Here is a 25,541-nt window from a genome sequence, read left to right on the forward strand (position 1 = left end):
CCGCCGCCGCCGCCACCGCCGTCGTGCCGCGGGTCGACGGCGGGCGGCAGCACCGGCACCTGGGCCTCTGGCTGTTGCTGTGGCTGGAACTGCTGTGTGTGCAGCATCGGCTGCTGCTGCTGCTGCTGGTACACGACGCCGGGGACGGTCGCCATGGCCGTCATCTCGCCGGCTTGGTCCGCCAGGCCGACGACGATGCTTTCCTACGATCGGGAGGCTGAAAAAAAGGGGAAGAGCGACACAAACTTGACTCTATTGTTCTTTTCTGTCGCAAACAGTAGATAAGCTCGTGCAAGCGAGGGGGGTTGGCAGCCCCTCTCCCCTCCCCCAGCCAAGGCGGGTGTGCCCGTCATTTTAAACCACCCGCCAGCCGTCGCACAAGGCTGCCTCCTCCCAAACCCAGCAGGTGCACGATGCTCCTCCCTTCATGCGGCCTCTTTGGCGCCCAACCCAGGTCCCGTAGCTGTGCCGACTAGGCCCGATGCGGCCTCGCGAGGGCGTCAATACTTGTGTCTAGACCGCACAAACCACGCCACTGCCCGGAGGCGGGGTGACATGGCGCGCTGCGGCTGAAGATTACATCCACCCACCCACCGCAGGCCTTCAGCCCCGAGAACTCTGGCGCCAGAAATGTGGCGCCAGAAATGTGGCGCCAGAAATGTGGCGCCTTTCAGCCTGTCTCGCATCCCGAACCTCACTGATGGTTATGTTCCTCTATTGGTTTCTTGTTATCTATTGCCTTAGGTTGGCGGGAGATGGAATGCCCTGTGTGACATTGCCACCCGTAGTACAAAACACACCAACTTATAATGAGGTGACAGTTCGTTGTTACCGAAACCGAAAGCTGGCAGAAAGTGATCAAGAAAAAAAAGTAGCTATCCAAACACATACATCATTACATCTTAGCCCAAGGCTTTCACAGGACAAAATCACAGAGCCAGGCCCTTGGCACCGCGAGTCCAGCGGTACAGGCTGAGCGCCCGCCGCCGCGCCTTGTGCTCCTCCCATTCGGTGGGGCTCGATCCCCTAACGCTGTACAGTGTGCTTCGGAGAACCTTCCTGAAGTTCTTCTGGAACTCGGTCGAGAGCGTGACGACGCAGACCTCGTGCGCCCGCACAATCGTCTCGCACGCCTGCTCGACCGATTGGTTGGGCCCGCCGAGCTGGGGCATGCGGTCCGCAAACAGCAGCAGTATGAAAGACCCGTGCAGCAGGTATATGCCAAAGAGGTACGGCATAAACGTCAGCTCCGGGTCATGCCGCAGGATGCGACTGACGGCCTGCGAGGCCGAGATGGCGTGCGTCGCGCAGTCGTTGAAGCGTGTCGACGTGATCCAGTCGTCGTCGTCGTCCAGCATCGAGATGGCGTCCCATTTTCCGTGTAGCAGCACGTGGAGGACGTGGAGGATGTGAGTGCTGTATGCCAACACGAGCTGCAGCCTCGATCGGTCGCGCGCTGTTGCGGGGCGGGTAGAGTTGTGAGTCTTGTGTGGCTGCGGACGCCGCTGTAAAGGAGACGTGCTGCCGCTGCCGCTGCCGCCCCCGCCGTTGCCCACGGCCGCCCCGACCGACGATGCTGCGGGCGCGATAGAGCCGTGCCCTCCCGTTCCGCTACCGCCGCCAGCCCCGACGCTCCCTCCCCTCGCCGTGCTACCGCTACTATGCCCGTTCCCGTTTCCGTTCCCGCCGTGTGTAGACGTCGATGAGGCTGCTCCTGCCACCCCGCCCGTGACCAAGTCCTTGATGTGCGGCCCAGGGGTCCCACCGATTGGGGCGGGCGACAGCGGAGCTATGGTGATGCTACCGACCCTTCCAGCGCCGACATCATCGCCACCGGCAGCGGCAGAGTTGGCCCTGTAGTCGTGATGCACCGGATGGTGTGCTTCCGCAGTACCGGCCGTCCCCGTCGTTGCCGCCGAGGATGAGTGTTCAGCCTCAAGCGCCATACGCTCCAGGCTCCGCTCGCAAGCTGCCAGTCGTCCGCCGATAAGGGCGACAGCTCCAGAATCGTCCAGCCCGCCGAGGCGCGGGTGCAGGCGGCGGTGGTGCACCTCGATAATGTCCCCCAGGGTGGCCATGAGGGGCAAAAAGTACTCGAAAAAGCCCGTCCCCGTCACCACACCTGGTGGCCCAAGCACGCGCGCGGGCATGTCAGTCGTTGACGAGACGGCGTCAAGGTCTTCCCAGACGCCCTCGGGCAGGGGAGCATAAACTTGACAGTACGAATCCGGGATGGATAGCACGCTGTTGAACGAAAGCGACAGGTGGCGGTCAAGGCAGTAGACGAGCCAGAAGACGCGGCGGCGCTCCTCACATGCTTCCTGTCCTGCCAGCGTGTGCACGTCCTGATCGCGGCGGCACGAGCAGAGAGGGTTGGCGCAAGGCGAAATCGACGCCGAGCAGCGGTCGTCCTCGCGGTGCAGGCCAAGCGCTAGAGTGAGGCGAATGGCCTTGGACCACCACTTGAAGCAGTCCGACTTGAAGTCACCCCCTGAGACCGCGATAGACAGCAGCACCAGAGTCAAGACATCGTCCACCAGGCCCGCGGGCTCGTTCGTCGCCGTCGTCTCGGGCTGATGGGCACCAATCCCTCCTACGCCACCGCCGTGCATGTTGCGGATGTAGGCTGCATAGTGGTTCTGCGACTGGTCGTTCTCCACGCGAAGGCCGCCTGTTTGTATTATAACCTCCGTGTCAGCAGCGGCCACTCCTGATCTGAACAGCCTCGGCATTGCTTTTTCCGGGTACCCGCAACTCACCGTGTATCCTCCGCCACCGATCCGGGTCCCTTGCGGATATCAGCGAGGTCGACAGCTCATATAGCGCATTGGTGATCTTGCTGCGAGACCCAGGTACATGCAGCAGGACAATGTCGGCCGTCTGAGCGGCACACCACAGCATCGTCGCCAGGAGGGCCGGGGTCGTCGGGCGAGGCCGAGTCGGGTGCAGCAGCGAGCGTTTGCGGAAGATTCGTGTCAAAATGTAGGGGCTCGCGCAGCGGAAGAGCGAGCTTCCTGGTTCTGTCAAGTACACGTCAAGCAGGTCGCACGCGACGCTGGCAGGTATGATGTTGCCCAAATATGGGAGCACTGGTGCGAGGCAGGCGTACCGGCAGTCGGCGCTCGGCGCTCGGTACAAGGAAGATACGCGCTGTATGTCAGGGAACAGTGGCGGCGTCGAAGTCGATGCCATGCCGCCAGCCGCACCACCCCCGAGACTGCCGCTTCCACCGGGCTCGGCCGCCCCGACTGTGCTGTTACCGGGGCCGACGCCACCGGTTACCGAGGTTGCACTCGTGCTGAAGGATCCGCGACTGTGCCCATGCCCGGGTGTCCTGCCTATGATACCACCGCTACTACCCTGGCCGCTAAACGAGACTCCTCGGGGTTGCGCATGGGGAGAGAGGCCGACTCCCCCGCTGACGCTCCCGGCACCGTGATCTGGCGAAGGGTACCCGGCACTTTCGTCGGACGGCGCCGCGTCAGTCCCTCCACCACCAGGCCCGCCAGCCGTGTGCTGACTACCCGCTACCGAAGGCACTCGACCTCCAGGTGGGCTGGTCCCCTCATGCTGTGGCCCTCCGGCCCTAGCAAGGGCGGTGGTGGCCGACTGGTGGTGGTGGTGGTGGTGGTGTGCTGAGGACATGCCTACTGCCGCTGTTCCAGGGTGATCCATCACGGCCGTCGAGTCGAGCAGCGATGCCAGTTGCATATGAGCATGGACGCTAGTTCCGTAGCTACCCCCGCTAGCGCTAACTGCAGTGCTTGGTGAGTGCAGAGATGGGAGATAGGCGGGGATGCTAGGATGTACTGTGGGCGGAGAGGCCGCGGTATTGGGACCGGCAGGCACAGTCAAGATACCAGGCAGCACGGTCGTTGAGGTGGAAACGGCTGGATGGTGGTGGTGGTGGTGCTGTTGGTGGTACTGTTGCTGCGGTCCGGCGAGGGTGAGGCCGCCTCCGTCTCGCGATTCTGGCTGGGCTGTGGTGGTAATGCCGTGGCTACCGTTGCTGCCATGTACAGGAGGCCGTGGGACTGCAGCCGAGTCGCTGTAGCTATTGCCATGTCTTATAAAAAAAGATGATGGCCTGGCCTCGCCGCTGGCCGTGCTGGGTGGTGACAGGACTTGGCCGTGGAAGGCTGGGCCGCCACCACCAGAGGGTGAGGAGACGGACGGAGAGGGAGTGCTTCCGGGGCCGCCGCCGTGATGGCTTGCGTAGTGCGTGGTGGGAGCGTGGCCGTTGCTGCTACCGAAGCTAGCACGATGGCTATGGTGCCGCCACTGCTGCTGGCTCCCGTCGCCGTGTGCGCCACTGCTACTGCGGCGCGTGTGACAGCTCTCCTTGGAGCTCGTATTATCCATTGCCTGACTGGGGTCAGGCCGGGTCGAGTCACCGCTGGCGCCACTCATGGAGATGGGCGCCCGCCCGCGCTTCTTGATCTCGCGGTTGTAGCGACATGCGTAGCCATAGTCTACAGAAGGCGATGATAACAAATAAGCTCTGTTAGACGAGTACGACCACCACGAGAGTCCAAGACATAAAAGATGGATATGCGGCGATGGGATACAATTATACGACGAAAATAACGCATCATGTATAGCCAGGGACCCGCACAGGAGACAGCATACCTTCACATCGTCGACTAGAGTTCGACCAAGACGAGGGGGCAGTCTCGGTCAGCGATCAAGTCGTCTTTCCACGTTTGATATTCGGGCAACAACTAGGGGCCCAAAAGCTTGCGGCACGGCTGCACATCGAGATGGCGCGCACGAGACACCATAAAAGGGTCATGAAAGACAAAGAGACGAGTTGCAGCAGCCGTTGCAGCAGCCGTTGGCAGCGGGTGCGTGCGGGGTCGGGAGTCCGGGGCTGAGGAAAAGGAAGGGGTATAACTAGGGTATGATTAGGATGAACGTACCACGGGCATTCGCCGTTGCAGCGTGTGCGCGAGGCCGAGCACTTGTCGCAGGCCCGCCGCGTGCGCTTTCGAGGCCGGGCGTGTTCCGACAGCTCCTCGCCGATCGCCCCGTCAACCATGACTGGCGAGTCCACTGCCATCTCGTCCGTGGCAGTCGCGCGGCTGTCGATTTCCATGGTCGCTGTAATCACGGGGGGGCCAACGGGCAGGGTCAACAAGGTGGAGGGCGGCTTCTAGCTTCGGCTCTTTGCGCCTATGCTGTCGCACGTTTCCAGATGTTTCCTGTCCCGCCTTGATTGGATAGGGGAGGCGAACAGGCGCGGGCGGCTCGAGTGGGTTTGGCAGGTGCAGAGGCGGAAAGGCTCCTGCGTGCGGAAGGTGTCGTCGGGCGCGTGCGTGTCTTTGTGCTGCGAATGCTGTGCAAGTGCCGTGTGTCGTGCGCTGTCTCTGCGTCCGCTGAAAACGCCTCGGCTGATCTTTCGCTCTTCCCTCCTTTTTTGCCGCCCGAAACCTGAGGGCGGGCTGACAAGGTGCTTCTCCGCCGTCCTTCCTTTCCGCAAGCCCGCCTGTGCTGTGATCGCCCGGCGCAGGCGTGGATGCTGTTTCGAAACCTTTTGCCTTTGTCCCTCTTCTGCTCAACTCTTCGCCTTGCCCGCCACGTGGCGATTTGGCCTGCCGGACGGTGCTCACCGTTCGGTCGAACGGGCGCACCTTGGAAGCGGAGGCCTATCTACCGAGGATTACGACTATGATTACTATCACGTCCCGCCAGCCAGCCAGCTCCAGAAAAGCTCGACCGATCGGGGAGCAGGCATTGGGCGGTGCGCGCAGTCGAGAGAGTAGGTTGTGCTGAACGACAGCGTGAGGAGGGGAGGAGAAAAGCGACGGCAGGCGACGGCAGGCTGACCAAGGGGATGAGAATCCGTCATAAAGGGATGGAAAATGCCAAGCGAGGCAGAACGGTAGAACGGCAGTCACGATCAAGGTCTCGCTCAGCAGGAGCGGCCGTTCCCCTTTTCGGGACTTTTTAGCAAGGATCAACTGCAGCAGCACCTGCAGCAGCACGAGCCCTGGTAGCTTTTGCCTCATCTGCGACTTCCCTCTCCGTCCCCATTTTGCGACAAGCTCCCCAAAAGAGGAGAATCTGGGGACCGGGGTTGACGCGGCCTTGGCAATTTCCTTTTCGTTACTCCCCCGCACTTTCTCAAAACAGCTAGCAGAACCCACGTGAGTACAGTAGTGGACGTCTGACCGAGTAAATGCAAGATAAAAAGAGCAAGAAAACCCCAGATCAAGAAAACCCAGATCAAGAAAAACAAAAGCCCCAAGACAGATCAATCAAGCCAACAGCACTCAAGCCCAAACACACTCCAAGAGCGCCACTGAACAAACCCGCCAATCCCAGGGCTAGATGACACCCCCAGACCCAGGTCCAACTTGGCTGGTTAAAGCTGGGGGGAAATACGGCCCCAGCGCCTGGGTTGCAGGCAAACCGGGGCTGTGGGAACTTAAAAGGACGATAAGGAGAAAGAGTTGACTCGGAGACCTCTGCTTCCAAATCTTTGTGCCCAATGTGTTGACCACGACTGCCCGGACATGCAGACCGATGCAGTCCCCCATTCCCCTCACGACCTCGCAGCACCCCCCGCCAGACCCGCCCTTCTGGACTGTGACACAACAGCATGAATGCTACCCATATCTGTCATAACCTGACGAAAGATCGCATGGCCTAGTCGCCACGTGTGGAGGGGAGAACAAACAAGGGAGAAAAAGGACTAGCCGGCCATCCTGAAACAGTCTTTTTTTTTTCTCCCCCTCCTGTTCGGTACCTACGGGGTAGGCTGGCAGGGTATGTAAGCTAAATAACGGGGGGACCGACATAGCACCCAACCGATATTGCGTGCCAGCAAGCAGCAGCTGCCAATGCCTGCAGGTCCATATATAAGCTTCCTGCTAGCGCCTCGCATCTGTCGGGTCTGGGGGTGAGGGCAGGATGTCCCTCCTCGCGAGTCAGCCCGGGCCCTGCGAGCAGCAACCTTTTGACGGCCGGCACGTCAGCGCATTCTAGCTTCGAGGGAAGAACGGGGAGCCGGTGTCAACGCATAGCTTAACAGAGCGGCAGCGCCAGGAAGGGACAGCAATGCGAGTGTGCTGGAGGAGGGGGAAGATGAGAGAGCGAGTGGGAATGAAGAAATAATCGAGGCCTCTCAGTCAGCTGCGAAAAGGTAACGTGAGCTCTCGGACATGCACTTCCCCCCGGCCCGGCGCAGTCAGCACGCAGAATCCTTCTTGGGGCCGCCATGGAAAGTTCCGTCCGCTGTGGGTGAGCAGCACAAGACGGGGCGAGCGCACACACACTGGCTCGCGCCCGCGGGCGGTTTTCGGACCGCTGGCCGGAACCATGGGACCTCTGGCCTGGCGTGCGCGCTGGCAATGATGCCTTAATCCCTTCCATTTCCGCTCCGTCTATGGTTGCAGCCATCGACGGCCCGATGGTGATGTTGAACGGGCAAAGAGGACTTGGGTAATACCGGCATGATGCCTGCTGGCTCTCCCACCGCTGAGAGATAGTGGCGATGTTTGTCAGTGAGCAGTAGTGTGGACATTGGATACCATCATGATCACGGATGCTCTCGTACGAAATCACAATCGGTTGAATGCCGCTGGTTTCTATATGCTGATATACATGAAAAAAAAAGCAACAACCATTGGTAATTATTATACTCCCCCGCCGCTTCCTGGTGGTATGCCATCAAGTGGACCCCAACTCCCTCAACCCGAGTCCCCCATCGCCACACCCAAGAACCTGTTTCTGACTGTCCTCACTTACAGGCCACTGTCGATCTGCAGCGGCACGTTGGTCTGGGTGTAGGCGGCCCAGTCGCGGCACGTCTGGGCGACGCTGAGCGGGATCTGGAACTCCTTGATCTCGTCGGGCTGGACGAGGAAGGTGGAGAAGAAGCCGCCCGAGGCGTGCCAGGCGATGTGGCAGTGGAACGGCCAGGCGCCGGCGTTGTCCGACTCGAACTGCAGCACCAGGTAGCCGCCGCCGCGGATCTGCTGCACGTCGCGGCGCATGGGGTTCTGCGCGTTGACGACGGTGGTGCCGTCCCACTGGCCGACGCCCTCGGCCAGAACCTGGAAGTTGGCGCCGTGGAGGTGCATCGGGTGCGAGGCGGGCGTCTTGTTGACGACGACCATGCGGATCGACGTGTTGCGGCCGACGTTGTGCACGTTCCACTCGGCCGGGAAGCTGGTGTTGCCCAGGTTGGCGAGCAGGAGCGGGGGCGCGTTCATGTTGACGCGGGCGCTGACGCCGTCGAACTTCCACAGCGTCACGTTGGAGGCGTTGCGGAAGAGCTCGACGTTGTACGTGTGGTCGTAGCTGGGGTTGTAGGCCGGGATGGGGAAGAGCGGCTCCGTGAGGGCGAGGTCGTCGTTGGCGCACGTGCCCGGGTCGGCCACGTCCCAGGGCGTGCTCGTCGGGTCCGCGCCCGTGTCCTCGTCGTAGTAGATGGCGGCCACGGCGAGGGGCTGGCGCGCGAGCGTGCAGCTGGTCAGGTTGCTGCGCATCCAGTAGGCGCTCTTGGACGCGCCCGCGTCGGCCTTGACGATGACGTCGACGCGCTGGCCGACGCCGAGAGTCACCACCTTCGCGTCGTAGGGCTTGATGGGCACAAAGTCGTTGGCGATGACGGTCATGGTGTGCTGGTCGATGGAGAAGCGCTGCACGCCGTCGGCGCCCGAGTTGATGAGGCGTATGCGGTGCGTCTTGCCCGTCTGGAACTTGAACTTGGAGATGCCGGCGTTGGAGGTGCACTTGGTGTTGTCGCCCGCGGCCTTCTTGGTGCAGTCGAAGTTGTTCTTGCCGTTGATCAGGTTGTTGTCCGAGAAGACGCGGGGGCTGCCGTTGGGTGCGAGCATCTCCTCGATGATCTGGAGATATCCCTTGTGGTACCAATCTGCAGGGTAGAAATGGCAGATTAGTATTCCGTCACGCCATGGTGAATCGAACATCAACCATTCACCAAGTATTCATCGACTTACCAGTGAGCATAACCGGGCCGAGATCAACGTCGTAGCCGAGACCCTCGGGGCCGTAGATGACCATGGGACCAAAGATGCCGCCAGAGTACTGGGCCGAGAAGTGCGAGTGGTACCACGAGGTGCCGTACATGTCGGCACGGAACTGGTAGGTGTACGACTTTTGAGGGGCGATGGCGCACTGGGAGACGCCGGGCACGCCGTCCTCCCAGGGGGTGCCGCGCTGCAGGAGGCCGTGCCAGTGGATGGCGGTGCCCTCCTCGGGGCCCGTGATGTTGTTGTGGACCGTGACCTGGATTGTGTCGCCCCAGTTGGCCTCGATGGTCGGGCCCGGGAAGGCGCCGTTGACCAGGAGCGCGGGGACCTCGTACCCGTCGGGCGCGATGGTGGCACGGCTCAGCGTGAAGTCGTAGGACCGGATGACGCCCGTGGTGGGGCAGCCATGGTAGGGGTTGGTGCCCACGATGGTCTTGTCTCCCCAGGGGCGGCCGTGGGGGAGGGGGTTGTTGCTCAGGAAGACTGGCAGGAGGGGCGCGAGGAACGTTCCAAGACGGGATTTTCTAGTGCATGTTAGCATGGGACGTTCCGACGGTCTGGCCTTTCAATGGGGGGGAAACCTACCCGTTGGTCTTCTCCTGTGTGAGCTTGCAGATGGTCTTGTAGACAGACTTGGAGCCGCCCTGCACCCTGCTCCTGAACGAGTCGAGAAAAGACATTGTAGCGAATGTGGGGGGTTATTAAGGGATAAGCACTTCTGTCACGAGGTGTCCCGGTATATAAAAGAGTGTCGGTATAACGAAAGGAAAAGCCTCCGAACGTTTCCACAGGTCAAAAAATGCTGCCCACTGAGGCGAAGCCAAAGACCATGGTGTAGACAAAGTCGAGAGGGAGAGTAAACACAGGGAAAGGGAGGCTTTTATATCACCGAGACTGACCACCTCCTCGGCCATGCTCCAACGAACCTGTCAGCCCGCCTTCCGTGTTCCTTTTCCCCCCAGCCGGCGCCTGCACATGCAGGGAATCGGTAGCCTCTAGGAAGTCCCGTTTTGGGGTAGTGAGAGGAGGGCAATGCAGAGGATAGGAACTGCATCTTGCCCCAAAAGGGAACTCAATGTTAGCCACCTTCTCCGCTCGTGTGGGCAGTCCTCACGGACCACCGGGATGCGTATGCAACCACGCGAGGCGTTTGCCAACCCTTGGCGGCATGAAGCTACCTAGGCTGTAAAAAAGAAAGGAATAAAAAGGGAACAAAAAAATGCAGGTGCCTGCCTCAGTTCCATCCCGAGCCTCACAAATTGGCTGAACCCCCAGCACACCCCCATCCCTGCAGGGCCCGGGCGCTTGTCCGGCCGGCGGTGGTGATGCTGGGGGGTGCTGTACGACCTCCTGGACTAACCCTCGGGCGGAACAGCTGGGTGAGAGGAGTAGGCGGCGCTATCCCGATTCCAGGAAGGCGGGCGTAGGGAAGCCAATGCGACGAGGTTCAGGATGATCCTCATCACCACCGAGCCCCCTGTGACAATAAAAGCTAAGCCGGGAGGTGTGATTTGAGGGGTTGTGGCTTTTTTTTTTTTTTTTTTGCTCAGCGTCGCGCGCTCCCATGTCGGCGGCGGCATCATCCGGGGAAGCATTTTGGACTCAGCTGAGTGGCTTTGCTTCCAGAGCTGACCTATAGATTCTAGGATTCACCATGTCCGCCAAGAGGATGGGATGGTTTTTTGTTGCCTGACTTGCATGCCTGCCTGTTGGACGGTCACCTGGGTGCTTTCGAGACTGACATTAGGTCTGTCTCATTTTGGGATCGTCATTGTTTTTGTGTATCAGCGCCAATGGGGGGCATAATAACAACAGGGCCGACGCTGTCTCGTTTTGGGCCTGGCGCCAAGGACAAGCGCGGCTAGGAGTTTGGAGGCTTACATGGCCGAAGCAATAGACAAAGTAGCAAATGATGGTGGCTTGTTCTGCCGCTCAAACGCACGCTTGCGCGACACCCGCACACACACACACTCACACACACACTCACTCACTCTCTCGAATCGAATCGAATCGAAATAGCTCCGCCTTGGTTTGTTCTTTCGACTGGTTGGTCCCGTGTACTTTGTGGTCCGTTCGATATCCGTCGCGCGAAACGGGCATGCGTCGGCCGTAAGTAGGCACGTTGGTACGTACTGTGAGGTGCCGAGCTGCCGGTAAGGCGACGCAGGGATTACCGTCGTACAATACCGGCCTGGGAATAAAAGCAAAGTAGCATGAACAAAGTCCCCCTGGCCGTGCGCGTCAAGTTAGCGACTTTGCTTCTCTCGCATCACACAACATTGCAAGATAAAGACCGAGCCCTGATTGCACGACGCAACAGCCGCAGCGCTACAGGGCAGGCTCTTGGCCTCCTTGTCCCAATGTGGTGTCAAGGCCCCGTCCGCCCACCAGCGACCATTTCCTTTTGCTGCCACAAACGCTGGCAGCTGCCTTGCCCGCCACATTGGACGAAACCCCTCAGCAACCCCCACCCCGCGTCATCTTTTGTGTAAGCCGGCGGCAGTTATCCGAGCCTGGTGCGAGCCCAGCGTCGTCCTACCTGCGGGAGTGTTGCCGTCGGGCTCGGTGCCAGAAAAGCTTGGCGACGAGACCCAGGCGATCCATCCCGATCCGAGTCTAAACTGACATTTGAGCGTGGGCTGTACCGTGTGGCCCAGCCGTCGTCCGGTGAGCAAAGCCCCGACGACAGCCAAGGGAGCCAACAGCCTTTGCCTGCGCCGCCCAGACCGAGCCGCACAGGACTGCTTCTCCTCTGATTCAGGGCTGCAGAGTGGTAGAGACGGCCACCCCCTGGGGAACACGCTCTTGTTGTCAGCTGACGGGCTGAAGCTTCGCCTCCATCCCCCAGGCTTCAACATGGGTGTTCAAGCCGAAATTCTTCATCTTGGGCCAGCTGTGCCTGTCCTTTCATTTTGGCCTCAGCTCGCTGTGGGGCGGGCTCCACCCCCATTGGACGTCCCGATCGTGTGGCTCACAGTGGTCCGACCAAGCCAAGATTTATTGATCTCCATCCCGCTAAAGCCCCTTGTGCCATGCAGCTCGAGGCCTGGGTCAAATTACCGAGTCTGCCCTGTCATTTTTGGTCGGTATGATTGATCGATGCGAACCGACGAAGCCACAATCCCATTGTCATCAACCAGGACCGTGCTCCTGTCTTGTCTAGCATGTCTTTTTGCCGTCGAGTCCGACTCGTTCCATGTGGTTTTCCAGGCTCTTTGACATCTTTGGTGGCTATTTCTGGATACGTGTGTGCATATGCTTCGGTTTCAGGCCTGGGAATCCCAGCGAGCATTGAACAAACACGCGAGTAGGCACCTAAGCACTGACGGGCACCACGAATATCGGAGCAAGATATCCAGGAAGGAGCTTGGAGAACCCACAGCTAGACCTCAGCTCGACGGTGCAAATAGCCCAAGGTCGGGATGAAGACGGGAGCTGACTTGCATGACCATGCGGAATATCTGGCTAAGAAAAAGAAGGAAAAAAAAGAAAAAATCAATGCAAGAAGAAGAGAAAGAAAAAAGGAAGGAAGGAGACATTCGAGCTCGTGCTGGAGAAAGTGACATCTCCCGTCAGCTTCCCGGCACCAGGCAACCGCTTCCCGCCTCTGTCTTGACCGAATGGGCGGTGGGCATGCCGCCGGCACTCTTGGCTGTTGCGCTGTACAGGCTAGACTAGTAGATGCCCGAAAGTGGGTAGCGGTCCTTTTTAGAGCACCGTTACTTGGGAAAACGGCGGCGGGGAAAGGACGGTCAAGGCAAGTTGAAGGCTGACGAGAGCAATAACAAAAAAAAAAAAAAAGGACGCCGTCGGTTCCGATTGGAGCGCCTCCGTCGTCGGGACTCGGGCTCGAGCTGCCAAGCCGGGGGCCCGCAAAGGAAGGGAACCGCGCTATTCCTAGAACCACCCCGGCTCGACGGCGAGGCAGTATTACGAGGCACGGCCCCTTGCAGGTCGCTTGCGCGTATCTTCCCCCCGACCATCCGAAACCGAATCGGCGGCTGAGCGGTATGGATAAGGCACGCTCAGATGGATGCAGGATGGACACTTGCCGGGCGGTCCCAGGGGGGGTGTTTGCTGTGCAGCCTGCGCTCCTCGCCCATACCCGTCGTCCTGCAACTTACAGGGAGGGAAAGAAAAGGAGATTTTCCCCCGACGGCTGTGCTGCAAAGCTTCGTCATCCCCTAGTCGGCAGCATCCGTGCGTCCTGTGGCCAGCAGGCGGGCACTGGCTGAACATGCGAGAGGGTCGAGAACGAGTTAGTCGTGGTCTCCATCGGCCTCGCCTCTTTGCTGTTTGCCGAAACTCGACTAGATAAGCCGACTGCCATCCAAGAAGGTGGATGTTCTTTTCACTCCGAATTCCATTCACATTTTCCTCTCGTCTGACAGGTGCTTTTGCCACGCGTCACCAGGTGGCATTCGATGTCGGCCGAACATAATATCAAATGGGATTTCGATGGCAAAGCGGATCTGCGGCACCAATACGTGGAAACTGGAGGTTTGTCCGCACCTATGTCCTATGATAACAGCTGAGAATTTTCTTCTTTTGTCTTTTTTATACACGGCCATGACCAGGTAGGCTTGTCGTTCAGTACGACGGGCCCTCATGTCCATGTCCCAGACCTATTCCCCAATACAGGGCAAGTCCCGTCCACACGTTCGACTGGATCATGCGCTCCTAGTCGTCGCGCGGCCGCGGCCGGAAAGCGCGCTGCTGGGCCATGATTGTTGGCCGTCGGTAGGCCTGGGCGTACGCCTGTTGGAGGATGGGGGAGGAATCGGAACGAATGACACTGCCGATGCCCATGAAGAAACTGTATTCGCGGTAGCCAAGCGTTAGCAGACGGCGGGACGGCTGCGCCATAGAGCCCAGAGGTGCGAGGTTCGGTAGAGCATACCCGAATGTGGTTCCCGAGGCGAGCATGTACTGCCCTATTGTCCTCATGACCCCGTTCGCGCCGGCTCCGAATCGGAAGACGGTTACGGTGCCTGTCCATCTTGGGTGATTAGCGCCCGTGCCTCGCTTACTACCCCGCGCTGCAGTTCCAGGTAGCGTGGTTGCGAGTTAGAAGTGCATACCCCAGATGAAGCCCATGATGGCACCGACAGCTTGGTGATGTTAGCCGTTTCCCACGCACGCGACCATGCGCCAGCTGTGTTCGTGGAGCTGCAGCGACGTACTTCCGCCCATCATGGCGCCCATCTTCACTGTTTAGCCCCGTTAGCCACGGCCATATGGCGCTCGGCAAGTGCTGTCTTGCTCGGCAGGGATTAGGGGCAATTTTGGCATCTTACGCTTGTCAATGTTGGACGGCCCCATGTGGCCACCCATGTTCGGCGGAGGCGGCATCTTGATCGACTGGTGATCCTAGGGCGTCGCGGGAGTCGAGAGCGTGGGCGGCAATCAGAACCGGGCGGTGGCGCAAAAAAAGGGTCTGGTATCGCAGATCACGCCATGCGTTGGTCGTGGGTTGGCATCAAGAGAGCTTCGGGAGCGAAGCTTGAGCCGTCAATGCGGGCGGCCCGAGGCTCCTCCTGGTTCTTGCAAAACGCTGTGCCCGCCCGCTCCCCCGCAACGCGTGCTGATTGGCGCGCCGTTGTTCCTGCAGAGGTCAGCCGAGCCGGGCCTTCAGCCTTTCGTTGCAGCGCGCTGTGCCCCTCTTCTCCGCCCCACACGTGCCCCGTCGTTGCAGTCGACGCACGGGCCACAAGAACTCCTTTGCGACAGCGGGCATCAAACGGGGTCAGGAGTGGTAGGCTCCCCGCAGAGTCATGAATGTCCCGTTGGCGTCTAGAAGTTTCAGGAGAGGGAGCACGAAAGGGGTTTAGAGGGACGGGTTTGGAAACAGCATCGAGGTCTTTATTACTTGCGCTGACGCTGCTTGTGTTGCTTGCTGCTTGTCGCCTCACTGCCCCGCTTGTTGGGTTTCCAGCTAGCCAATGACACGCATTCCCAGCACGGGGTTTTCGGGAGAATTCACGCGCCGATACAGGGGGTTTAAGTTTGAGCGCCTCACAAAGCCCACAGTCACAAATTGCAACTGGCCATTGTTCGTTTGTGTCCTCCAGGAGGACTCTTGGATCAGACACCTCTACAGTCAGGGAAAGGGCCTAGTTTTGCGACTTTTTTTTGGAGAAGCTGGGACGGTTCGCGCGCGCTATGAGGTGGCGACGGGCTTGTCGAATCACGACTGCAGCGGCGGGCGCTGCGCAACTATTAGCGGGTAGCGAATCGGTCAGTTGAAGCGCTCACGTGCGGGGGCCGCAGTGTCTTCTGCATTGTCTCCCACCTGCCTCCACTACGTTGCTGCGGGCATGCAGACGGCGGGCACGGCAGGAAACAAGAGACAGGCCAGGACTGGGGACGAAAAGCGAGGACGGGCGGGTTGCGTTGCTCAACCGCATGACAGCATACGGCATACAGCATACAGCAGCAGTAGCAGCAGCAGCAGCAGCCGCAGTAGTAGCAGCATATAGCAACCTGCCTTGTTTATTTAATTAGCCTTTAGGCAGTCCAACCCAACGGGCTCTTTTGCTATCCAGATCCAGTGCTTCGCCTGCTTCCATTGTCGTCATATTACCTATTGTGTACCAGATCAAAGTCCCAGAATCACAGTCCCAGAGTCCCGACAGGTACGCATCGCTGGCAGGGCAGGTTGTGTCTGCCAAGCGCTAAGCGAGACGGGGAGCCAGCCAGCAACAGCGGCTCGAATGCTCGCATACCATCACCACCACCATCCAAGTCCACCAAGTACCAAGTCCACCCCAACGTTCGTCTCTTCAATCGTCACATCGGCCCAGGCAAGTCAGCGCAGCTGGGTCCAGCTGCCATCGTCACACCTCACCGTCAGTCAGTCGCCCTTTTGAATTTTGATCCTCTACATTGCATCGCTGTGCGCCCAGCCCCCAACACTCACCGAGTCGCCCCCGCGTGCACGTTGTTAATTGCCCGTCGCCGGACGGTCTAGCCAATACACCCCTGTCGCGCCCGTGCGGGTTTTTTTTATTTTCTTTGCAGCGGTTTTTTTTTCTCTTACTGTCCTTTCAATCGACGGCCAGGCGGCTCTGTTCTGTGACACTGGGCGGGAGCCACACTGGCAGCAATTGGCCTTTTTCGATTCTCCACCCGGCTCGCCCGTGAATTTTGGACCCTCTTGGCCGCCAAAGAGTGGCCTCTTTTTTTCCTCAACTTTCCCGTCAATCAACCACGCCTGCATTATTCAACCCTCGGATACCGATACCGTCACGAAAACGTCACAGAGACGCACACGCCGACTGACTCGATTGACCCTGCCGCCTCTAGACGCACACGGCTGCTCGCTCGCCCCTCGCCCACGCGCCGCTGACCCCCAGCCGGTCCCCGACGGCGCCTGCCCACGACGACGCATGCCCCGACGACGGGCCCAGCAGTCGCCCAGCAGTCGCCCATCCCCATCGACGTCACGGAATCGCCCATCGGGAGCCCGCTCGAGATCCCTCCCCCTGCCGCGCCCGCCTGCCCGCAGCCTTCCCCATGACGGCGGTCGCGAGCCCTCCCAGTTTCGCCAACCTCAATCGGCCAGCATGGGGCTTAAATGCTAACTCGATGCACGCGCCAAACCCGCACCACCCCGACGACGCGCGAAGCATGTTCACGCCCAGGAAACCCCTCCAGCGCACGAACTCGTCGTCGTCCGTCTCGAGCAACTCGTCCGTCTCGTCCTCGACCGGCACCATCGTCAACGGCGGCCACGCATCGGGCGCGTCGGCCGTCAACGGCGACGCCAACGGCCTGTTCAAGAGGCGAGGACAGCCGCAGCAAAAGGGACAATGGTCACAGCAGCCGCAGTCCGTGCTCAAGCCCGACGGCGCTGACTTTTCAAGACCGCCCGGCGCCAGATCGGTCCAGTCCAACGGCAACGGCGCCCCGCCCCCAATGCACCAGGGCGCCATGATGATGGGCCCCCAGGGCCAGGTCGCCCAGCAGAGCGCCATGTCGAGGCCCGTCGCCGACCCCATGGGCGGCATGCAGCCCGCCGTGCAGCCCGTGCTGTACCTCCTCTCCCTCAACGGCACCTTTGAGCGCAAGACCATCTCGGTCCCCTACTACCCAGAAACCCTCCGCATCGGCCGCCAGACCAACGCGAGGACCGTTCCGACGCCCGTCAACGGCTACTTTGACAGCAAAGTGCTCTCGCGCCAGCATGCCGAGATCTACGCGGACCGCTCCTCCGGAAAGATCTGGATCCGCGACGTCAAGTCCTCCAACGGCACCTTTGTCAACGGGACGCGTCTGTCGCAGGAGAACCGCGAGTCGGAGCCCCACGAGCTGCAGACGCAGGACCATCTCGAGCTCGGCATTGATATCGTCAATGAGGACCAGAAGTCCGTTGTGCATCACAAGGTCGCCGCCAAGGTCGAGCACGCCGGGTTCCTCAACCCCACTCATAACATCATGGACATGAGCTTTGGGGACATGGACCCCACCGGCGGCCAGATGATGCTGGCCCAGATGGGGGGGATGCAGGCTAGGGGGCGGAACGGCAACCAGCCGCAGATGGGTAACAACGGTCGCATGGCCCCCGCGGCGGGCATGCCCGGCGCACAGCAGAACGGTCTGCTCCCGCGAAATGGCATGTGGATGAGCCAGCCATCTACCGAAGCCATCGTCAAGAAGTTGCACGTGAGTTATGCCGGGACACTTGGTTTCCCCATCGTGTCAAACTAGGAGACATGCCTGCCCTCATCTAACGCCCAATGTTTGATGTTGTAGCAAGAGATGCGTGCCGCCAAACTGCAGTCAAACGACCTACAGCGGACGGCGCACTTTCTTGACGCCCTCATGGGCAAGGAGGACGTCAGGATGACGGACCGCCCGGAGACCCAGGAGCCCACAAAGCAACACGCCGTCAACGGCGGCATGTTCCGATCCGAAGTCTCCAAGGCGCGCTTCTCGGACCCGCCAGCTCCCCCGCCCCAACAGCCGCTCCCCGAGAAGCCAGACGTGGCACGGCCTAATGGGGATGCGCCGCCGCTGAAACGCGGCTCGACGGAACGACCCAAGTCCCAAAGCTCCCCTGTCCGACAGGATAACCTCAGTCAAATTCTGCAGCTGACGGAAACGCTCAACTTTGCCAAGAAGGAAATCGAGGTCCAGGGGGCTCGCATACGAGACCTCGAGATGATCGCCCAGAAGGAACGCGAGGGTCGGGAAAGCGCCGAGGCCCTTGTCAGGAAGCTGGAGGATGCTGCCATGGCGCACACCAACGGTGTCGCCAAGACGAGTCTTGAGGGGGATATTTTGGCAGAGGCTTTCGAACTTCCTACCGAGGCACCGCCCCCCGCTACGACGTGCCCGAAACAGGCAATCCAAAACGAGGCTTCTCGTGCGGCCTCGCAGATGCCCGACTCGGCGGCTGCCGACGCTGCGGCCGAGGCGGCGTCCAAGCTGCAGGCCAAACTGGACGCCATCGTCAAGGAGATGAGAGATCTCAGGGATGACCTCGAGACGCAGAGGAAGCGGGCCGAAGAGGCCGAGGCCGAGCGAGATGTCGACCGCAAGTCGTTGGCCGAGATGATCCTGCAGCTTCGGCAGAGGGACGAGGAGATCAAGAGGCTGTCGGAGGCGCCCAAGGCACGGTCTCGGTCCAGCCGGCGCAGGGACCGAAACGACACAATCACGGAGCACATCAAGCCCAAGCCCTTCGTTGGGTCCTTCCCCGAGACGCCGACGACCACGGGAATTCCCGAGCACATGGAGAGCAAGGGGCCGCCGCCTTTGGGATCAGAGAGGACGAGCGTAGACCTCGCCGAGGACAAGCCTACGCTGTCGAGATCCAGCACTATAACGCCCCTGTCGAGCTCGCTCCACTCGTCGCGGGAGACGGCGGCCGTGCAGGCGGCACCCTATGCGTCCATGCTGGGCGTTGTGCTGCTCGGGGTCGGGCTAATGGCGTGGATAAACGGTTGGCAGCCCCAGCCGCAGCTCGACCGATAAGGGAGGGATCTCGCGGTTGCCCCGGTGCCACATGTCTCTCCACTCCCGATCCTCTTGTTCCCATGCTTTGCTGTCATGCTCCCTTAATAATGGCGGATGCAGGTTTCGTCACGCAGACGCCGACGAGGCCCTGATCTGCACCTGATATGCACCACTTCCTTCGATGCACATGCTTCTACCACCCCCACATGCCGCCCCAGACCCCGCGAGTCTGGCCGACCTCCCTTGCCCTGGCTAACCTAGTTACAACGGATGGGCCCCATGGATTGGGCCCTGGGTAACATGACTCTTTGGACGACGCGCATTAGAACGGCTTCGGAACGAACTTTTTTTTTTAACGCCCTGCATGCAGGATATCCGGACCAACCAACGGTCCTCCCCTCCTCCCCTATGTATCTACTACTATACGGCGACCGCTTAGCATTTCCTTGGTTTTTTTTTGTCCTTGCCATTATTCTCGTTTTTTTCTTCTGCTTCATCGGTTTCCTTTGTCGGTTTCTCTCTTCTTTAGCCTCAAGCGTTCATTCTATTGACCCTACAGCGGCATGGAAGTCCCCTTGCTAGTGTATTCAACACTCTGTACCAGTGAATAATGAATGAAAACGGGGTGAAGAAACATTTGGAGGGCTCGTTGTGCGCAGCCCCACGCCCGCCCCGAGTTTCTGTCCATGGACACCATGTTTGTCGTGCTTTTCCCCTGTGTTTAGAGTCAAATGCTTAGCTTTCTAACCATGCGCTTTTTTTTTTTTTTTTTTTTTTTTGTTTGTGGTTTGTTATTTATTTGGTGTTTTCGGCGCCTCAAGGTGCGTGGGATGACAGCTAACGGGGGGTGGGAATACATTTTCCCATCTCGACAAGACGATAGCAGTCCTTTATAAACGTAACAAAGGCAACAAGTTCCCTTGACCACTCACGAAAGCCCGTCCCAGCGAGCTTTTGCATGCCTATCTGTGTATCTCTTTATTGTCTCCTCGATGTTATCTCTTGGGGGGCCCATGTGGATGCTCCTCCACTTTGGGAGGAGAGACAGACGACGGTGCCGGCAACCGAGTCCAGCCATTGAGCTTTCGCCGCCGGTGGTACGCACAAGGCAGATGGGGCCGGGGGGAGGCTGCTCATTGAGGTCTTTTTGGTGTTGCTCGATGATAATGCGTCCGGCACCGGCCGGCCATCTGTTCCATTTTGGGGTCGCAATCTGCCACGGCCCTTGACGTCAACTCATCCCCAGCGGATCCAGATCAGGACGAGATGGAAAGGGGCGCCAAGTAGCCTGGAAAGTGGGAACGTTGATTAACGTGTCCCCATAGCTGCTTATCATTGTTGCCCTCTTTTCATTACTGAATAATGGCTTCCGTATTCCATTCCATCCCACTCGCCAGTATCCAAAGTGCAGAGATATCAAAATCCCTTATCACCTGATGAGGCGCCCGCCAATGAAATCTGCGATTGGAAATCCAGCCATATCGCTAGTGCGAGTCGTGCGACAAATGGACCCCTCTTCTCCCAATTCTTGTTTTTTTTCTTTCTTTTTTTGTTTTTCCCCGTCGGGAATTTTGTGGCATTTCCCCGACGCCGGGAACTTGCAGCGGGGACGGATGTAGACCAAGGCAGAGAGGCACCGAGGCAAGAGAATTAACGAGACGTCACTGGCCGCTCACGGGCGGTTCGAGACGAGCTAGGTAGGTCCCGGCAGGCAGGCAGGCAGGCAGCCAGCCAGCCCGTCGATCTCCGGCGTCGTCCCGTGGGGCAGGAGGAGGTGTGTGTGTGTGGTTGTGATCTCAATGTCGGGGGTAAAATGGGGGATTCGAACGACTAATGCCGAGCCCGCCATCGGCTTTCCTATTGGGTCTGGAGATTCTGGGGTGCTTTTTGTTTGCTTGTACCGTAGCCATGTATCTGGACCGGGACTCTGACTGCTTCATCGGAAAAAAAAGAAGCGAATTGGCAGAAAGAGGGGTTGCGGGACATGGGGTGGTATAAGTGGGGGGTTTCTGTCGACAAAATCCGAGCTGTGGATTGGATGGCGATAGTCCCAACTGCCTGGATGAGCAGCTGCTCTGACACTTCTGATGGCGACGGGGTATAACACCCCCACTGGAGTCCTTGATGCTAGGCCCAAGAGAGCCGATCCGGTCTGGGATACAACGTCAACCTGGAGCGAAGAGGGGGCAGCGCGGCGGGTTGGACTTGCCTATGGTAGGGTAGCGGGAGGGAGATAAGGGCGGGAATCTGCCGGGTATGGCGTCTCTGCTGATGGGGGGCGGGTAGGTGGGTGGTTTTCTGCCCGAGGCTCGGAGTGGACTCCCGGGAGAGGGGGGTATTTTGCTTGGGGGTCACTTTCGGCCACGCATACTACGTAGCACCGGCGCGCCCTTTTCCGTTGCAATATTTTCGGGACGCCTTGAACCGTCGGCCCCCAGAGCCACCCTCCCGGAAAACAGGACTGTTTTAGGAAAGACGTCGTGGGTTGCTGGCCTTGGTGATGGATATCTGTTGCTCCGCACTTGAGCGCTCGTTCCCGGTCTCGATCGGCTGTGGAATTGCGGGCTGCGGGCATATGTATGACCATGGAACCCACCGGGGTGTGTTTCTGGTTGCCGCCGTGTCCTTTTGTTTCCGTGATGTTTACTTGGCGTGCTAGCAAAACGGAGAGGCTTGTTTTATTTTCTTACAAGAGCACCATCGAGAGTCTCATACGTGCTGGACGGGCTTTCTTCATAGAGCATACCCCTGACTATCACACAAAGCACCCACCCACGGCTAGCATCGAGCCATATACCTGAGCCCCCTGCCATGTCACCCTCGGGCTCTGCGTTTCTGTACGAGCCGATGCTCACGCCGCCCGAAGAGCCGCTGCCGAAGCGGCACAAGACGCTGGCGTGTCTCCGCTGCCGGCGCAGAAAGGTGAGAGGGCAGAGAACAAAAAAAAAAAAAAAAAAGAAAAGCCCTGCTACTCTGCTTGACGTCCGTTCTAACCACGTGAGTTCTCTTAAATAGCAAAAATGCGATGAGCAGAGGCCGTGCACCAACTGCGCGAGGTCCCAGGAGACGTGCCGTGAGGTGATTCCTCGGCTGGCGGTGGTGAACAGGTGAGCAGTTCTGGCAGGCTTGTTCCTGACAAGTAGGGAAAGCCGAGTTATTTCTAATATGTCCCTCCAAAAAAAGCAGCGTCCTGCCCACGTCACAGATGCAGCCACTCTCGTCCCGGGTGGACCTGTGCGCCCTCGAGGAGCGCGTGGCCCGGCTTGAAAAGTCCCAGCGCCACGGCCGGCGGCACTGGCATCACAGGAGCGGCAGCGGCAGCACTAGCACCAGCAGCAGCCATGGTGAGGACGACATGGCCGGGCGACGTACAGGGGGGCCACACCACGCGCAGTCCTTCTCTCCAGACGCTGTCATCTCCATCCACGGCACCCCAGCGGCAGTGGCAGGGCTGGGCTTCAACCACTGGGCCGAATCCCCCGGGGTGAACGGCCGGTCCTACAACCACCACCACCACCAGCAACCGCAGCAGCAGCAGCACATGGAAGCATACAGCTCCCCTCCCCCGTCCAACAACAGCAGCGGCCTGCCGACAAACAGCGCGCCCGCCATCGGGCTGCTCGCAACGTTTGCGCGCTGCGACAACTCAACCACACAAGGCGCGGCAGCCCCAGGCATCCCACCACCCACGCCCATAGACCGAGCCACGGGGCGCGTCCTCTTCGACGCCTACCGCGCCCGCGTGCACTCGCGCTTCGCCTTTCTGCGCCTCGACACTCTCCAGGACCTAGCCCTGTCCTCCTCGTCCTCTCAGCAGCAGCAGGCGCCCTGGGTCGGCTTCTTCACGCACATGATCTACAGCATCGGGCTGCTCCTCCTCGACAACAACAACAACAGCAACCACCACCACCACCACCACCACCATCAACACCAGCACCACTACCGGCTCGCCGTGACGCGCCACCTCGGCGCCGTCTTCGCGCACCCGGACCGCGTGCTGCACGCGCAGGCGCACCTGCTGCTAGCCATGCACGCGCTGCGCTCGCCCTCGACGGAGCGCCTCGCCAGCGTCGCCGGCGCCGCGGCCCGGTACTGCGTCACGGCGGGGCTGCACCTTGAGCCGTCCGAGGAGGACGAGGAAGAAGAAGAAGAAGAAGAAGAAAAGAGGAGGGACCCGGCCATCCGGGCGCAGGTCCGCAGGCGCGTCTTCTGGTCCGCCTACGCGCTGGACAGGGCCGTCGGCGCCGCGCTCGACCTGCCGCCCGCCGTGCCCGACGCCCACGTCACGGCCGAGCTGTACGCGGCCGTCGAGGACGACGAGCTGGGGGCTGGGCAGCGGTGGGCGGCGGCGGCGGCGGCGGCAGAAAAGCGGCAGGGGGAGGAGGAGGGGGACCGGTGTCGACGGCGCTGCGGCTCGTGCGGTGCCTGCGGGTCGCGGGCGAGGTGCTCGACGCCAGGCTGCGCCGCCGTCGGGGGGCTGGGGAGGAGGAGTCTGAGCGGGGGTTGTTGTTGCGAGTGCAGGACGTGGTGGACAGACTCGACTCCTGCGTCGGCGGCGGCGGCGGCGAGGCAGCAGCGCCCGCGTGGCTCCTGTCGGCCCGCGACGCCACGCTGGCCATGCTGCTGGGGCTGGCTCCTCCTCCGCCCACCACCGACATCAGCAGGAAAGCCGACGACAACAACGAAACACCTGCAACCGCAGACAGCAGCGCTGACGACACAACAACCCCCACTCCCGACCCAACATCCCCAACCGAACCCAAAACCTCAGCCCCCCCTCCTCCCGCAGCACCAACAGCAACACCACCACCACCACCATCACCGCACCCAGACCGCGTGGCCCTCAACGCCTGCTCCCGCTTCTGCACCGACCACCGCCGGCGCTGCTCCCGGGCCGGCGGCGACGGCGGCGACGACGACTGGCTGGCCCTGATCGTGCAGTTCAAGTGCGGCGTCGCCCTGCTACACGCATCCACCACCAACACCAACACCACCAACACCACCACCTCCAGCTCCCCCGCACCGGCCATCCGCGCCTGCGCCGCCGCCCTCGCCAGCCAAGCCGAGCGCTGGCCGCAGGCCCGGTGCCTGCGCGACGTGTTTGCCGCCCTGTCCGGCATCCCTCTGAGCGGCAGCGGGCCGACGACGACGACGACGACGCGGAAGCGGAAGCGCGTCAAGCTCGAGCCGTCGCCGCCGCTCGCCGCCGACCCAGCAACAGCAGCAGCAGCAGCAAACCAAGGCAGCAGCATCAGCGGTACGGGTTCATCGGACGCCAGGGAGTTCGTGCGGGCGCAGCTCCCCGCCGTGGCCGCCGTCGTGGTGCACCGGCCGACGCTGCGCATGGTGCGGGAGCTGGCCGGCAGGGGGCAGCAGGTTCCGGCACGGTTGTTGGAAGAGGAAGAGGAAGAAGAGGAGGAGGGGGACGACGCGGTCGAGATGTACGACGCCCTCACCCCCGCCGCCTTCTTCCTGCCCGAGCCGCCAACAACAACGCCCGCGAGGCGGGACTCGCGCTACGACTACCTCGACTTTGGCGAGCCCGACGACGCGAGGCCCTGGTTCGACGACGGCGACCCGTTTCGGGTTTCTGCGTAGAGTACTGCGGTTCATGTGAGAATTTGATTGTAGATCATCCATCTTCTTGTCCATGGTCAACAAGCGCCAAGTCTTTCGTTCTGGCATCGTTGAAGCCTTCACAACATTCATGCCTATTCCTTTGCGCGTCTAGAAATGCCCATTCTCGACCAGATGCGACCAAATCCAGCCAGACGTGAACGGGCAAGCTGGCTGCAATCAGGTACTCGGCAGCGAGAGAAGGTAGATACGTGGTACGTAGCTGGCAGAGACCCGAGCGGGCAGGGACCAAAGCACCTCAAGTCACAAGTCAATTGTGACATACTACGGTTGGCAAGGTATCAGTCCTTCCGCGACCCAAAGCCATGCCACGGCCCATCTTTGAATGCCTCATCCTCCCATCGCTTGAGCGGGTCGTATCCTTGCCGATCATGCTCCTCCGCGACCGCCTCTCTGATCCGGGCGAGGGACGGCCCATGGCCTGGGCGCTGCGCCTGTCAAATGTGCGTGTTAGTGTAAGAGGCCCTGCCCCTTAGAGCTGCTGTGGGCGGTGTGTGGTCTTACCGTGGCACCAGAGACCACCGTGGTACTTGATGGGACGACGACGACGACAGTCCCGTCGGCTGGGCCGGTGTCCCGCTTGACGGGTTCGCCCGAGTGGTTGGCCGTGTTTGACATGGTGTCAGGCGCCGGAACGCACGTGTGTAGTGGGAGCTGGCACACCGAGGGGGGAAGGGGGGTCCGTAGGATGTATGAGTAGGAAGGGGGAAAAGCCGGTGACGGGCTGCCTGGAAACTAATGGCGTGGACTTACAGGAAGCCGTGTTGGTCTGGGAAGGGGAGGCCATCGTGCTTAATAAATAGGCGACGGGGAAAGATGGGTAGATAGAGAGAGAGAGAGAGAGAGAGAGAGAGAGAGAGAGAGAGAGAGAGAGAGAGAGAGAGAGAGAGAGAGAGAGAGAGAGAGAGAGAGAGAGAGAGAGAGAGAGAGAGAGAGACGAGAGAG

At 60.4% G+C, this 25,541-nt stretch overlaps 8 protein-coding genes across 8 annotated transcripts in view; 2 read left to right on the forward strand and 6 right to left on the reverse strand.

Annotated features, from left to right (window-relative positions):
* The window catches only part of GGTG_11899 (hypothetical protein), a gene marked incomplete at its 5' end in the record, with an annotated part of 3,818 nt that extends 3,654 nt beyond the window's left edge, over positions 1–164 (reverse strand). Inside the window, one exon of the mRNA XM_009229790.1 lies at positions 91–164. Coding sequence (XP_009228054.1) covers positions 91–164 — 74 coding nt within the window. The remainder of the gene's footprint in view (positions 1–90) is intronic.
* Positions 165–701: 537 nt separating this feature from the next.
* Positions 702–6,086, reverse strand: GGTG_11900 (transcriptional activator xlnR). Its single transcript, XM_009229791.1, has 3 exons — positions 4,920–6,086; positions 2,760–4,643; positions 702–2,671 (listed from the first exon to the last, which is right to left on the reverse strand). The coding sequence occupies exons 2-3, from the start codon at positions 4,408–4,410 to the stop codon at positions 930–932; spliced, it is 3,393 nt and encodes a 1,130-aa protein (XP_009228055.1). The 5' UTR covers positions 4,411–4,643; positions 4,920–6,086; the 3' UTR covers positions 702–929.
* A 1,468-nt stretch (positions 6,087–7,554) lies between these two features.
* Positions 7,555–9,922, reverse strand: GGTG_11901 (laccase-1). The gene is made up of 3 exons (XM_009229792.1): positions 9,585–9,922; positions 8,967–9,523; positions 7,555–8,881 (listed from the first exon to the last, which is right to left on the reverse strand). Exons 1-3 carry the CDS (start codon positions 9,677–9,679, stop codon positions 7,746–7,748), a joined length of 1,788 nt encoding a protein of 595 aa, XP_009228056.1. The 5' UTR covers positions 9,680–9,922; the 3' UTR covers positions 7,555–7,745.
* A 593-nt stretch (positions 9,923–10,515) lies between these two features.
* GGTG_11902 (hypothetical protein) lies at positions 10,516–11,862 on the reverse strand. Its single transcript, XM_009229793.1, has 3 exons — positions 11,539–11,862; positions 10,881–11,190; positions 10,516–10,748 (listed from the first exon to the last, which is right to left on the reverse strand). The coding sequence occupies exons 1-3, from the start codon at positions 11,855–11,857 to the stop codon at positions 10,649–10,651; spliced, it is 729 nt and encodes a 242-aa protein (XP_009228057.1). The 5' UTR covers positions 11,858–11,862; the 3' UTR covers positions 10,516–10,648.
* A 1,562-nt stretch (positions 11,863–13,424) lies between these two features.
* Positions 13,425–14,875, reverse strand: GGTG_11903 (hypothetical protein). Its single transcript, XM_009229794.1, has 5 exons — positions 14,297–14,875; positions 14,183–14,209; positions 14,081–14,110; positions 13,900–13,990; positions 13,425–13,815 (listed from the first exon to the last, which is right to left on the reverse strand). Exons 1-5 carry the CDS (start codon positions 14,349–14,351, stop codon positions 13,680–13,682), a joined length of 339 nt encoding a protein of 112 aa, XP_009228058.1. The 5' UTR covers positions 14,352–14,875; the 3' UTR covers positions 13,425–13,679.
* Positions 14,876–16,038: 1,163 nt separating this feature from the next.
* On the forward strand, positions 16,039–19,768 carry GGTG_11904 (hypothetical protein). The gene is made up of 2 exons (XM_009229795.1): positions 16,039–17,663; positions 17,754–19,768. Exons 1-2 carry the CDS (start codon positions 16,515–16,517, stop codon positions 18,975–18,977), a joined length of 2,373 nt encoding a protein of 790 aa, XP_009228059.1. The 5' UTR covers positions 16,039–16,514; the 3' UTR covers positions 18,978–19,768.
* A 1,665-nt stretch (positions 19,769–21,433) lies between these two features.
* GGTG_11905 (hypothetical protein) lies at positions 21,434–24,557 on the forward strand (the record flags this gene model as incomplete). Its single annotated transcript, XM_009229796.1, has 4 exons — positions 21,434–21,881; positions 21,975–22,066; positions 22,146–23,402; positions 23,495–24,557. Exons 1-4 carry the CDS (start codon positions 21,771–21,773, stop codon positions 24,555–24,557), a joined length of 2,523 nt encoding a protein of 840 aa, XP_009228060.1. The 5' UTR covers positions 21,434–21,770.
* Positions 24,558–24,861: 304 nt separating this feature from the next.
* Positions 24,862–25,214, reverse strand: GGTG_11906 (hypothetical protein; the record flags this gene model as incomplete). Its single annotated transcript, XM_009229797.1, has 2 exons — positions 24,862–25,030; positions 25,101–25,214. The coding sequence occupies 2 exons, from the start codon at positions 25,212–25,214 to the stop codon at positions 24,878–24,880; spliced, it is 267 nt and encodes an 88-aa protein (XP_009228061.1). The 3' UTR covers positions 24,862–24,877.
* Between the last annotated feature and the right edge of the window lie 327 nt (positions 25,215–25,541).

The sequence above is a fragment of the Gaeumannomyces tritici genome, assembly GCF_000145635.1.
Source record: "Gaeumannomyces tritici R3-111a-1 unplaced genomic scaffold supercont2.7, whole genome shotgun sequence".
NCBI classification, from domain to species: Eukaryota; Fungi; Ascomycota; class Sordariomycetes; order Magnaporthales; family Magnaporthaceae; genus Gaeumannomyces; species Gaeumannomyces tritici.